At 40.5% G+C, this 15,137-nt stretch overlaps 1 protein-coding gene across 4 annotated transcripts in view; it reads left to right on the top strand.

Annotated features, from left to right (window-relative positions):
* The window catches only part of LOC139923413 (focal adhesion kinase 1-like), a 76,198-nt gene that overhangs the window by 41,014 nt on the left and 20,047 nt on the right, over positions 1–15,137 (top strand). For 3 of the 4 annotated variants that reach the window (XM_078287180.1, XM_078287178.1, XM_078287179.1), the window contains 7 exons: positions 1,095–1,179; positions 1,684–1,784; positions 2,420–2,535; positions 3,651–3,751; positions 3,983–4,072; positions 4,194–4,398; positions 14,616–14,727. In XM_078287180.1, coding sequence (XP_078143306.1) covers positions 1,095–1,179; positions 1,684–1,784; positions 2,420–2,535; positions 3,651–3,751; positions 3,983–4,072; positions 4,194–4,398; positions 14,616–14,727 — 810 coding nt within the window. Of the gene's footprint in view, positions 1–1,094; positions 1,180–1,683; positions 1,785–2,419; positions 2,536–3,650; positions 3,752–3,982; positions 4,073–4,193; positions 4,399–12,752; positions 12,914–14,615; positions 14,728–15,137 lie in introns of those variants that run through there. The other variant, XM_078287181.1, reaches the window with a different exon arrangement.

The following is a 15,137-nucleotide window of genomic DNA, read 5'->3' as shown; positions in this document are numbered from 1 at the left end:
TGCAAACTGGAATTAATGACTACACCAATGAATCTCTCTCTCTCTCTCTCTCTCTCTCTCTCTCTCTCTCTCTCTCTCTCTCTCTCTCTCTCTCTCTCTCTGCAAAGTGACTTTGAAACTAACCTAAAAAAAAAATGTGATATGAACTTAAAGTCATATCACACTGACAGTACAGATATTGCTGGGTGACAGTTGTAACAGAGCAAAATGATTGGCTTGTCACTCAGTGACAATGATATACATGATATTTGAAATTAAGTCACGTAACTTCATTTCAAAAGGGTAATATAAAAAATATGATGCAATAACTTCATTTTAATAGGCCTGTATTAAATTTCCTATGCACATTTGTTGGAAACTTGAAAGCTGATGGATTTTCAGTTCCCTGTCTGCTCAGTGTAACATTTAGACTAGATGGATACTGATGAAGAGAAATTGATAAAACAAGTTATATTACTAGCTGTTATACGACTGAGGTAAATTGTGTTAACTTGAAAATTTAATAAGTAGGTGTACTCTGAAACCTAAACAAATCAAAGAGCTGCACGTACGTGGGAAACATTAAACAATTACGAAGAGTTTGTCCCTTCCCCTTCTCATATGCTACTGCATGATGGAAAGGATTTCAATCTGAAAGTCTTCAAGCAAATGGCCTGAGATGGCCGAGTGGCTGAAGCTTAGCAGAGGCAATCAGACCCTGGAGATAATTTGACTAGAATCATTATTATAAACTATATGAATTGTTAATGTTTTGAAGTTACACAACAATTAAGGAATATTGTAGGATATTGAGACTTTTTTTTTCAGCATAGTACATGTAGTTAGTTACATGTAGTTACTGGCTTGATGTAAAGTGCATTAACAAAATAAAATCGTATCACATGGAGAGATAAAATGAAGTCAAATACAACAACAGATGGAGTGTTCAAGTGTGTGTAAAAAGTAAACACGCCTGAGGCGCTGTGTACCAGATTAATCCCACACTTCTGCGCTTCACCTGTGTGTGAGCTGTGAGATGGCAGTGGATGCGGATGATGCTGATGAGTGACAGTTGTGATGCTGATGATGTTGTTTTGTCTGGGTGTTTCTGGCAGGAGAACCCAGCGCTGTCTGTGGCAGTGAAGACCTGTAAGAACTCAACGTCCGACAGCGTCAGGGAGAAATTTCTCCAAGAAGCATGTAAGTTCCTTGTGCGTGTGTGTTTTTCCTCTCCCAGCTGCTTTTGATGCATAACGTACCAGTCTACCAGAAGGGATTTTTGTAGCGATTTTGGGTATAAGACCTTCCAAATCAGACCAAATGAATGCCGAAAAGCAGATCGTTGGGGCTACAGTTTGTAACAGCGATGGTATCATTACTTTCCTGACATGAGAAAGTGTCAGTACATCTAATTTCACAGCGATACAATAATGAGAAAATCCGACATGCTGTATTTTCAAATAGAGTCTACTGAAATTAACCTAGATCTAGATATCCAGAGATTGGTAATTACAGTTTTTAGTGGCAGCCATGTTAGCTCCATGGCTCCATGGCTGTTGCTAAGTAACTGGTGATTTGATTCTAGCTGGTTTGTAAAATCTTGGGTATCTCACCATAGTGCCTATAGTACGACCTGAATAAAGCACTTTGTCTCTTAGTTACCTGACCTTTGGCCCTTTTTTCTGTGCACGTCTTTCCCTCCAGTGACCATGCGTCAGTTTGACCATCCCCACATCGTTAAGCTGATGGGAGTCATCACTGACAATCCTGTCTGGATCATCATGGAGCTCTGTACACTGGGAGAGGTAGGAGGAACTGATGTGTGTGCAGCCAATTGGAGGCTTCACTGAGACCCTTATGTACAGTGCATCATCATGGAGTTTCTAACCAAGGAGTAAATTGCATTAAATTTGAGGTGAAAATCATTTGAGTTAAGTTGATGTTGCTGTTTTTATTGACCGGTTGTATTGATTTTCTCAGTAAGCAAATTTTCAAGGCACACTTTAACTCGTGCTGCAGCACACCAGATGGGAAGCAGTGCAGTAGATAGCAGGCCATCTAGTGCCTAAGTTGAATATGTGTATGTCATATAAATGTTGACGAGGAGGATGTTATCCCCTTTAATTTCTCCTCACTCAGCCCCTGGATATAGTAGCAATAGCAGAGCTTGTTTAACAGAACTCTTCAAGTGACTATTGTTATTCTCTCCCTCTCTCTTCCTCTGTATCTACCACTCTCTATTTCTCTTTGTCTCGCTCACTATAACTCTCTCTGCCTCTCTCGTCCTGTCTCTCTCTCCCTTTCTCTCTCTCTTTCTCTCCCCAAACCTCTTTCTGTCTCCCTCTACCTCTCTCTCCTTCTCTGCACCCCCCTTTCCCTCTGTCTCTCCTTCTCTCTCTGCCTTTATATCCCTCTCTCTGTCCTTCTCTGTCCTCCATAGTTGCGTTCATTCCTGCAGGTGAGGAAGTACAGTCTAGACTTGGCGAGTCTCATCCTGTACTCCTACCAGCTCAGCACAGCACTGGCCTATCTGGAGAGTAAACGCTTCGTACACAGGTATGCACTAGGGTTGGACGGTATCCCTATCCCTCCGGTTTCTACCACATTATGTTTGCTATTTCTTAATTATTAACAACATCAGTTGTTGCGGCTGGAGGGCAAAGTTATCCCCTCAGACAGCTAACAAACAGACACTTTGAATGGAAGACGAGGGAAATTAAAAAGATGGCTAGTGCCAAAGAGAAATGCTTCAGCATCTGTTTGGCAGTTCTTCGAGCTCAAGTCGAAAGTCGGTATCGGAAACCCAGCTGATTTGATTAGCTGGGTTTGATAGTAGCCTATATTAGATATTCTTTAATTTTTTTTAATACTACTACTTGGCTGGAGCTCCATCACATTTGGACATGTCTAGATTTATTGGATTTTTTAAAATGATTTCTGTTCTCATTGTAAATTAATCAAAAGACCATGGAAACTAACAGAAGTGTGTTAAAGTCTGTTTGTTGAACAAATGTATTTTTATAATTCATTGTCACCTCTGGTGTTGACTAGATTAGGCTATGTGCCTAACAAGTAAGTGTTGTTGAATTTTATGAAGCACTGGCTGATGTTAGGCCTACTTATTGCTTAGAAAATCATTTAAAAACATGTCTTTTTTACCACAACAGAGTTGTAAATGTCTTTTGGTGACATAAATAGATCCACTATTCTGTAGTCCAGAAATTGATTATTTGCCCCTAAGTCGCAACATGAGATATAGGACAGTTGGGTATGGAAGATTATTTTTTATTGAAGGCAGGATCCATCAGTTCTCTGTAAAACACAGCCAGGTGTTGCCACCTACTGGCAGGAGACGAAGCAGGATTTTGGCACCTACAATGATTAAATCATGGCAATACAGTGATAAAACTGCATATCCTGGTAAATATGTATCACCCGACACTAGTACACACACGCACACACACACACACACACACACACACACCCCTACCAGCTCATAACAGTACTGGCATATATGGATAGCAAAAATTGTTTGAATGCGGAATGAGAAATTTTTCAGGTAGTTGAATGAGAAATATAGAATATTCTCATAATGTAACCCAGTCAAGTAAAATAATGTAATAAATGTCAAAGTGTCCAGGCCTCTCTAACTCTAGTTGTGTTGTCTTCAGGGACATAGCAGCGCGGAACGTGTTGGTGTCGACAGCAGACTGTGTAAAGCTGGGGGACTTTGGTCTGTCGCGATACATGGAAGATAGCTCTTACTACAAAGGTAATTATAACACATCCACACACACAGAGTACACACACACACACACACATACCACTGTCTCCTACTAACTTGCTTTAGTCTGTCAGATCACATGACAGCTCCTACTATAAAGGCATTCTATTATTATTCATAGGATTCGTGTGAACTGACCTGAGCCGTGAAAAGGAGGATTGGATATTCTTTATATGTAACTGATATTGTTCTCTCCATCCCTCCATCCCCGTCTCCCAGCCTCTAAAGGTAAACTGCCTATTAAATGGATGGCTCCAGAATCAATCAACTTCAGACGATTTACCTCAGCTAGCGATGTCTGGATGTTCGGTAAGTTTGAGTTTGTGTCAGTGTATCTTTCTTTCTTTCTAGTGCTTTCTATTTAAAAGCTAATGGGGGGGGCTATCTCATAGTGGTTATATTTTTACTTTTTCTTCCTTTCTTTCCATAGGCGTCTGTATGTGGGAGATTCTAATGTTTGGCATCAAGCCCTTCCAGGGAGTAAAGAACAACGACGTAATTGGCAGGATAGAGAATGGCGAGCGGCTGGCTATGCCCCCACAGTGCCCACCTACTCTCTACAGCTTGATGACAAAGTGTTGGTCTTATGATCCCAGCAAGAGGCCGCGCTTCACCGAACTCAAAACGCAACTCAGGTACTGACCGGTGTGTGTGTGTTGAGAGTGTGTGCAAGAGTGTGTCTCTGTATGTTTGCATCTGCATCTGCGTCTTCTGCACATACCTTTCTTTTTGTTTATATCTTGGTCGTAGCTCCCCTCTGTCCATTTTGTAGCAGCCATGTTGCATCCCTCGTAGTAAGCTTTAGTTATAATTCATCCAAAATGGCACAAGTGAAAGAAGCCTATAGATTAAAATGACCTTTGCACAATTTGTAAAAAAAAAAAAAAAAAAAAAAAAAAAGAAGAGAGAATCCAGCTATACGTGTATTACCCTTTTTGCAGGATTCAGAAAAGTTGAAAAAAAATATTTTCACTCAGACATCCCCCCAGTAAATTACATCCTGCACACAGCCCGTCTGAGTACTTGCTACCATTGCTACCAGTCTCACTTGATGCCTTTCAATGCCTTCATCAATCATAAAATGAGCACTGTTGAATTTTACAACTTGTTGACAGTGAATACTTCACCATGAATACAAATGTGTGTATTCCTGCTCATTCCCACGTTCCCATTAGTAGTTTAGATAAAAGAATGGGCTGCAGCAAATTATGTTCTCCATAAGAGGCAGTTTGCAACACCCTCCTAACAGCAGGTGTCGCTCTCTCTCTCTGTTTTAGTCATGGTAATGTGACAGGATGAGTGGAACAGTAGATATTGTACATTTGGATTGGAGTGATATATTGTGGCCTTTGTGTTTGGCAGCTGGTTAAATTTGCAGACGAGGACCAACCATTAAAAGCAGATAGAAAGGAGAAGAAGCTGAAATGTATGTAGACAATCAGAGACAGGCAGGTAAGCAGGGCCAGCAAGCAGAGACACTCTGGGGCTCATTCATAAAACTTACCGGCAGGTTTAGCGTGACGTTAGGGGCAGATACCGTCACGGTAGGGTGTTTCCTCATTCATAAACGTGAAATATCGGGACGTTATTAGCGTTACCGTTTTCCCCGTACTTCCACCCCTTTTGAGCATTTACATATTGGGAAAGCGATTCATAAAAGCACACCGCGCCGCAACAAATACCACCTGTTCAAGTCAGACGGTATATTGTAGAAATGAATGTTAACTAATGAAAACAAATATGAATTATTACAAAAATCAATAGATAAAGTCACATTGTGTCCTGGGGCATTAATTATCACTGGAAATGTGAAAATGTTTAATAAATATGACTCACACACTGGCTTTGAAATTATTAATCACCGCTCTGATTGCGGTTATAAACGCCAGTTTACATCTGATTTGATTCAGTTTATCATGATAAAAAAGAGAAGATGACCATACGCACATCCCATAAACTTTTTAGCAGGTGCTGGAGTGAAGTAGAGCTGAAGTATTTAAGAAAGAGAACGCTGCACATTGCTGCCATTGCTCCCATATATTTATCTTACAACGTTTTGATAGGTCTTCATCAGGTGATCACCACCGGTCAATTTATAATTTCAGTAAGTGACATCATAAACATTCGGTTTATCATGGCCAACATTGCGATTACAGCAGTAGGAGTGACTGAGGAGGAAGAGGTTCATCTTCCGTCTCTGCTGCCCATCGACACACAGGCAGACAGGTGTTACATATGTAAAGCTTAATTAACGTGTTGGTTTTGATTGGCTGTCACCTGGGCTACAGCTGAGGATAACACAGTGGTAATGTGGCTCCATCATGGTATTCACGGGTGTGGTAAATTTATGAATCAGGGAAAATTCCCGGGGTGCAGATTTCACATGCCGCTACTCTGTTAACTCAGAGTTTTATGAATTAGCCCCAGTGTCTTTTTTTCAGCTGAGGTCACACAGACGCACCTTTTTATTTGTAATGAGATGATGGAGTTGATCATATTCATGTCTTGGCAGGAGAGGTGTGGTTTTTTTTTGTTTTGTTTTGTTTTGTTTCTCTGAGGCTCTGATTCAAACCCCCTAATGTCAGTATAGGATTTATTCATTTTCAATAAGGGAGGTGGTGCGGAAGTCCTTTCCTTTGCAAAACCTATAGGTAATAAGAGGATAAAAAGGGTCCCATACACCCCAAAAATTGACCATTAGCATTATTAATATCAGTGTCTCCCCAAAGAAGGGATTTTACTATGTTATTTTAATTTTCAACTAATTTTCATAAATATCCTGAAAAATATCCTGTGTATGCGGATAGTTTTGGCTATGACAGTTCCGTGAAGTATTCAAATTTGGGCCATGTCTACTCTCCAGCAGTCTCGTACGCTTCTTGTTTGGGCTGATGACATCACAGTTGGCATGGTAACAGGGATGTGATGATGACAGAGATAGAGTAAACGAGATGTCTTGGCTAGTTCCTAGCTGAATGATACATCACTCCCGTATCACGTCTAACAGTCAACTTAGCTTTGCCTGGAAACAGATTAGCAATGAGAGAGACCGTATCTTATCAAGAGACAATAGCCTGGGCATGTTGTGATCAGATAAGATAGAGCTGACTGCTCTTCGCGGGTGGACTGGTTTTCCCAAGACAGAGCTGTTTGCAGTTTCAAGACGTGCTGAATAAGGCCCAGAGTGATGCAACACTGGAATATTCTCACCAAAAGGGTCCAGCCTATACATTAGTCATAGGATGTCATAGTGGTAACTAGACAAGAAAACTAACCACATGTGAAATAATGATTTATTTTTTGCTCTTCTTCTGGTATACAGTAAATGTGTCAGTCTTAAAAAGTAACCATAAATGTTTGTGCTGAACTCTCATTTTTTGCAATTATCTTATTGCATTACTGATGTGATAATGTCATCCAGTACTCATGTTCTTGAGTAAATGGAGTCTCTCTGATTCATTTATAATTGTATTAGGGAGGGTAGAGCTCTTCCCAGCTCCTGTGACTTAACAATTCATAATCATTCAGACATGAACGGACTTGTAGCTTTTTGGAAGTGATGTTTCAGCATTGACTCTCTTCCCGCCATCTTTGCACAGCTGACGCGGTTAAAATACCGTAGCAGAGCCGGGATGGAATTAGTCATCTTTACACTGTGGGAGGGGGATCCACAGGAACCACTGTGTCTCATGCAGCAATAAACATTTTCTCATGGATAATTATTGTGTGATATCGGTTTAAAACGAGGCCAATTATACGTCCGGTAGATTCAAGATGTTACCGTTAACATTTGTAGTTTTGCTAGGTAAACTGCTTGAATTAACGGCTTCATTAAACTAGCTTTGATTTTTTTTTTTTTTTGTGGTTCACACTCACCTCAAGCAGACTGTAAAGGTGGCTTATAATGGCAGCATTTATAGCAGTAATGGTAGTAGTACTGGTGGTAGTATTAACTAACTAGATTCCAAATCTTAGGTGGCTGCTGTAGTCAAGCACAACACAGCCTGAACTAGAAAGCCTTTATTGCCATCATTAGAATGGAAACAATTGATCAAGCTGACTTGTAACCCTGGCCTATCTCTCATATGCAATTTACAAGCACATGGATTACAGTAGGTAATGCTGGTGGAGCCCCAGTCCCAGAGCAGGCACCACTGGAATTTGTGGGAACTAACTACCTTGTTTGCTTGCTCTTTTTTCTTATTTTTGTAACTAGGTGATGACAGTGGTCTTCCAGATGTTAGCGTTTTCTCATTTTTACACAGAGAGGGATTGTCCTGATTGAAATTAAACAAATTAACCACTGGGCACAACAGGATCTGCAGGATAAGGATGCTTGTAAAGCAAGTGTCCATCAGCAACTAGCTTTGTTTACATAGCATTTTATTGTCCTGACTTGTGTTCACTTTGTGATTTATTGTACGGTTATCAGTGACTTTATGGCACATCTACACATCGTAGAGTTTTACATGTATTTGGAAGTTTGTTCACATTTGCAATATTTGTAAAAACTGATAACTGATAACTTAGAGAATATCACGAAGAATTGAAGTGAGAGAAAACTGTCACTTTGTTTCAACAAGCTTTCATACCATTTTGGCTTGCCATTCAAAACTGGATGCAACTGGTAGAAACTACAACACTCATATTGTAGACATTTTACAATACATCATGTATCGTGTGGCTTGGTCCCAGGATCCCAAAACATTTACAATGTCAAAGACAATGCCAGCTGGGACTTACAGGAAAAAACAAAGCAAAACAAAAGGTTGGAGATATATGTGGAAAATACACACACACACACAAACTCATAGTTACACACAAGCACAGCACCACAAGTATCAGCAGCACAGCAAGATGCCATCAGTTTCCTTCAACACACACACATGCATTCTCTCTGTCTCTCTCCTTCTCTCTCTCTCTCTCTCTCTCTCTCTCTCTCTCTCTCTCTCTCTCTCTCTCTCACACACAGAAACAGGAAAATAGGAGTGCATATTTAGCTCCTGTGGTTTTATGAGTTTGCTTAAAACCAGCATGACTCACACCTTACATTCCACCCCTATTCCCCCTCCAATTTTTTTCACGTCAGCTTTCCTCTGTCTTCTCCTTATTCTACTCTTCTTCTACCCTCTTTTCCTTCTTCATTCTCCTTTTCAACCTCCACTACCACCTTCTCTCTTCTCTTCTTTATCCTCTCCACTCCTGACCTTCTCCTCCTTTTCTTTGTTTCCTTGTCTTTCTCCTCTTCTACCTTCATCGTCTTCTCTAATTCTGCCCTCTACTTTTAGATCCCAATTTCTTAAAAAGGGATCTTAGGCTCCAAAGGAGTCATGGGCCTGTTGCTGATGGGTTCCCACATTAGTGTGCTAGTATGTTACATGTATGTATGTGCTAATATGCTTTAGTAAGCTGACATCTTAGGGTGGCAAACTACATTTAAACTACATTTGAGTGCTGAACTGAAAAAATTAAGAACATTTCCTCTAATTGAATATGAGATGTTGGTATATAGCAAAGTTGAGGAACCCTTGCTGTGCCCCATCCAGTGTCTTGGAGACCAAGTCAATATTGACCATGTTAACTGTGGTCACAGACTATTAATAGGAGAAGGCTGTGCCATACAAGGGTATATGATTTGGTTTACATTTGGTCTGGCCAGCTTTTATATCATAATATCAATTATAGGGTTCCCCTGCCAAATATGCAACTCTCAGCTACTACTACAGTTTTCCTAGTCGGCAGACCAGTGTGTGTGTGTGTGTGTATGTGTGTGTGTGTGTGTGTGTGTGTGTGTGTGTGTGTGTGTGTGTGTGTGTGTGTGTGTTACACAGTGGGCAGCTGCCAGGAGCTACAGCCTTCCAAAGCAGAGAGAGGGAAAATAGACAGAAAGAAGGAAAGAAAGAGAAGGGAAAAGGCAGGCAGAAGTACTGTAGTGCTGTACATGGTCAAAGCTAGCGTACCAGGGCTCCTGATGCTCGGACCATATTATCCTGCTGGTGAAGTCTGTGTAAGGTGAAGTACTGTAGCCTGTAGTCTTGTGGGGGTTTCTTCAACTGGAACAGTTCATATTTAAGTCAGTGTGCCAGACAAACGTAGTTTTCATGTAGTTTTAACCTTTTTCTGTGTTGCTGGGATTCTTTACGGTTCCTGTCGTATCAGCAAGTCAGTGCTGAGTGCTGCTGGCTCATCATCCTTTTAGTGGGCATGTTGTTCTCCTAACGGGTTTGACTGGATACACTGTGGTGCTGTTGGCTTGGTCTTATCTGAAGGTAAAGTAGAGCTTTTCCTCTTGGTGTTTTACTCTGAGTTTCTCTACATTTTCTTATAAGACTTCAACTTGGTAGTATAAGGATAGTGACTTTTGCATGATGAAGTTGTTTGGGTTATTTTCACTTTAAGGCTTTAAGTATTAAGTATTATTTTTCTTATCTTGGAGACGTTTGTATCATTAACATCGGGTGTTGTCGTCATTTTTGTGTGCCACTTGTCTCCAGCAGTGGTTATATGTTCAACTGCTTTGCCTCCAGTTGATGTTACAGTTCCCATCCACAGCCATTTTGCATCCCTCTTAGACACCTTTCTTTTCTTTTTTTTTGGCCATTCTCTGTTGATCCCGAGGGAGATATTTGGCTTCTTGCTCGCCCTCCTTAACAGGGAGGTCAGGCTCAGCTACAGAGCAGCACCTCTGGAGCTGGGATTCAATGTCTTGCTCAAAGACACTTCAGCAGGGTGCATGCTTGCTGTGATGAGGGCTTGGACCTGGACTTTCCAGTTGAAGGGAAGTCTCCTTACTTATTACGCCATCCTGCTGCCCTTTGATACTGTACAAAGTCGGTATTTCACCTTCAGATTTTTAAAAACATTTTGGAGACCCATTTCCACCTCATTTCCCATCTTTTCATCAAGGCAGAGGAAACAGAGAAAACATAATTCTGTTTTTGCAATTCCTTGGAGAGCAAGCTAAGTGTCTGTTTCAAAGTTGCTGATGGAACATTGAATCTTCAGCAGTGATGAGTGACACAACTTTTTTTTAATATATTTTGCAAAATAACATACAAACCTTTGTTGCATATTGAATTTGGGACACCAAAAAGGAGTAAGTCACACCAGCGTATTTAGGACTGATGGACAGCACAAGGTGCTGCTGGGATTTAGCTCTACTTAGGCCCTCTTTAGCCATCTTTTAATCATTTTTCAATGCAGTTTTATTTTTAGTGAGATATAAGACATATTGTGTTTCTTTGTAATTTACCTAAGAGGTGTTATTGCATTGAAAGTGTTGTGTTGAAAGTAACACAAGATGTATGAAAATTGGCAGCCGTTTTACTACATGGCTTTGGCTTAGCACCCTGATCTAGAACTTGAGTTTGCTGAAGCAAATACAGGATTTTTATCTTTACCCATATTATAGCCTAATCCTGCCTTTGGCATAGTGTTAACCTAAGGGTTAGACAAGGTAGTGGCCATGGGGTCACCGGTTTGAATCTCTGAACTGACATGGAAAGTCTAGGTGGGGGAACTACAGTCAAGGTGCCCTTGAGCAAGGCACTTCAGCCCAAATAGTCCATTGGTGCTGCTCATTGGCCAATGGTAGAAGACTGTGCTTGTACTGGGCAGCTCCCAGGTGTGAATGTTAGTAACTACGTGAGAGTCAAGCAGGGCGTTGCTGAAAACGAGCAAGATTGCGCAGTCAACCTAGCCTGGGTAAATAAATTAAACAGGCCTTGTTATTCCAGGTGGTGGTGTGGTGCAGGAGGGGGAGGAGAGGGCCAGCGTTGATGTTGCCAGGTGGTGAGGTTATCATCATCACACCTATTTATACATGATGTCATTTACTGTTAAACTGTGAGGCGAGGTGAGCAGGTTATTGAGCAGTCATGTTTTTAGGGCTTACTTTTAGATACCCACTTGTTATTTTAATGCCATTTGTGTTTGGTGTATTTTAATGTCAATTGTCTCTGTTTGTTCCACTGATAAGAACACAACATATGAGGTTTCAGCACAACGTTCCCTGTAGACAAGAACTGTGAGAAGACGGGACAAACAAATTTCCAGAATGTATTTGTGTCTCAGAAATCTGATCAAGACATTGAACTAGAAAGGGATTATAATGATGAATTATAGTTGAAATTAAGGTGAAATCAAGATTATCATAGTTAACTAAAGCTAGGAGACTAATACCCGACATAGAAAAATATTTAAGTAAACTAAAATAAAACCTAAAACAGGAAAACCTGAAGCTAAATTGAATCATCTTCATAACTAAGAACAAATGAATATCAATAAATATCTTCACCTCCTAAACTAACTGGCATAAAATACAAATAATCTAAATTACCCTGAGTTTTATTTTTTTGGTCATTGCCATGCTGAAGTGGAGAGAGAATCCTCTAGTAATGAACGGACCCAGATCTATTATCAACGTACAAAGACAATTTATGTTTGTACAGTATGTACACAAAACAGTTGCTACCAACACGCTCTACACAGGCATTACTTGCAAAACCTTTAATTAAATCTACTAAAAAATAAAACTCAAACTGAAGATTGATGTTTAAAAAAAAAAGGAATAAGAATAAAAAATTAATGTAAATATTTGCATGCTTGTTTCAACCCTGACTGAAACAAACACACAGGGTGCGGTCACCAAATAAACACATCCAGATGTGATGAAAAATGATTCTAGGTATGATAACTACAGTTCATCCTTAAGACAATGTTTTGTATGATCTTGGATCTATTTTCACAGCTTTTTTTAATGGGACTATTATTTTAGTAGCTGCTGATTTTGTTGTACAAATGTGTGAGAGTGTGTGTTGTGATGGAGAGGACAGACTAGACCTGACAGGAGACTGACTAGGACAGGTGGGCGGACACACACACACACACACACACACACACACACACAGCAGGAGAGAACAGAACAGGAGGGCATTGGTGTTGCTAGAAATAGCACTTACCCCTGTGGAGACAGAGAAAGAGTGTGTGGAGAGTGTATGTGTGTGTGTGTGTGTGTGTGTGTGATGGATTGTTCGGCAGTACAGATTGTATTCTGCTTTGTGGGACCTTCAGCTCTCCAGCATCAACTCATTTTGGATCCTTCCTTTGGGAATCTGGGTTTGGTTTTGGAGCAGTTTTCCCAGAGAACAGGTCAGTTTGGGTAATTTTAGTGAATGAATACAACATATTCTCTGTGGCTACATTAGACATAAAAATGCTGGGATAGGAGTACTTTGGAACTTTGCTAAGACCTCAAGTGATTCAGTTTTGTTGTTGAGCAATATTAGCTGGAATTCCTTCTTACTTGCTGGAATAGGTCACCCAGAGTTCAGAACAGAGGTATGGTATGGATAGTTATAGTGAATATACAATCGTGTTAAGTATTGAGACATTTTGCTAAATTTAGTCTCTTACATCCTAAATATTAAGACAGCACGCTAAAGAGTGCTTTTTTGACGCCATTAATTGTTTAAACAGTTAAAGCTGACAAAAACTGATTCAAAAGCTGACAGCCTCATATTCAGTACCTTTTGATGTGAAATCCATATTTCACTAAAGGTGAGTCAATATTGAAAAAACAGCTGACCATCCCAGCGCTATAGGATATTAGTTATATATGAATAGGGTTTGAAATTTGGTTGCCAAGCAGTTGTAGCCAAAACTGTTGATACTGTCTGGAATCGTTCTTACTAGCTGGCAGTATTGGATTACTGAATATTGTACTGGGGATTTTTTGGGTATCCTGGTAAAGACTGGAATGAGACATTTCCATGTCTGACTGTTGCAGTCTGACACATTTGTAGAGGTTAGATTGCTAGAGATTGGACAATAAGACATTGTGTGACTGATAGTATCTGTTTTGCTTTGGCCCACGGTAGTTTTGGTTTCGATGCTCTGTTCAGACAGTGTATTTGAAGAATCTCTGTATGTGTGTGTTTGCGTGCGCGTCTGCATAGTAATAATGCTTCTGACAGGCAGAGTGTGTGTGTGTGTGTGTGTGTGTGTGTGTGTGTGTGTGTGTGGAGAGGGGGCATGTGAATGAAATGGGTTTTCATATTTCCGACCAGAGGTAGAATATCACTCTAGCAGACAGAGAGTTTCCTCTTGAGCACAAGGAATACACTGTAATGAGTTGTGTGTGTGTGTGTGTGTGTGTGTGTGTGTGTGTGTGTGTGTGTGTGTGTGTGTGTGCGAGCGTGTGTGTTTGTGTGTATGGAGGGTGCATGTATGGATGAGGAGGTCAGTTAGTAAAAATAGCAAATGGTAAGCCCATCTCACATTCTCTACAGTGAAGGGCTTCAGGTGTTTGTCTCTGCCTGTTTCATCCAGAACCTTCCTAGAGGAAAATAGCAGGATGGAGATGGCATTATATTGATGTATATAATATGTTATAAAACAGGCCGTTCTCACCTTCTCCTTGGCAACGAGACAGTGGCACAGTGATATGTTTTCATGACAAGCCACACTCTCTTGGAGCTTTCATACCTGTCCTACTATCAGTACACACAGAGTTTATTTATTATAGAAACATTGATTCCAAAAGGATAGACAACGGTTTCATTCAGTTAGCTGTCCATCTCATCTCAGTCATCATCCACTTCATGACTGGCCCAACAACACCCAGAACAATATTGTACCACAGCCGTGAACCTCAGTCCATATTGCTGAATGGCAGCGATGAGATTGGGATGTGGGATGTTATTCTACATTTCTGTTCTTTTCAGCGATAATCTCTTCTGTTTCTTTCCAGCACTATATTAACTGAGGAGAAGGTGCAGCAGGAGAGAAACAAAATAGAAATGATCCTTTCTTATCTTATATCGGATTATATTATGTGTTTCTTTGTTTCCAGTACTATACTAGAGGAGGAGAAGCTCCAGCAGAAGGAGAGGAGCAGGATGGAGATGAGGAGGCAGGTCACTGTTTCCTGGGACTCTGGAGGTTCTGATGAAGCACCACCTAAAGTAAGACACTAATGCACAGCAAGTGTGTGTGTGTGTGTGTGTGTGTGTGTGTGTGTGTGTCTTTGGCTATCTCTGTTGGTCTCTCTCTGTGCGTGTGTATTTGTGTGAGAGTGTATAAGCAACAGGTGCAGTCATAAAGAGGTAATCCTCATTAACAGCACATCTGTCAGTCTTCATTTGCAGTATCAATCAGTTTAAGTGTGTTCTTAAAAATCATGCACAATCTGCTCACTGAGACTCTTATCATTGCAAGCCCACTCCACTCTTCATTTAGGGATTACTGTAATTTAGTCATTACTGCAGGATGTGCCACTTCTATTATCGACCAGTTATTCTCATAGGCTTTCATGAACATTTTCTGATGTATTTTCTGACATATCATGTGATAATCATGTTAGGGTAAAATTGTT

Source organism: Centroberyx gerrardi, chromosome 12 (genome assembly GCF_048128805.1).
Source record: "Centroberyx gerrardi isolate f3 chromosome 12, fCenGer3.hap1.cur.20231027, whole genome shotgun sequence".
NCBI lineage: Eukaryota > Metazoa > Chordata > Actinopteri > Beryciformes > Berycidae > Centroberyx > Centroberyx gerrardi.
The sequence above is the reverse complement of the archived record's forward strand: the minus strand, read 5'-3'. Positions and strand labels throughout refer to the sequence as shown.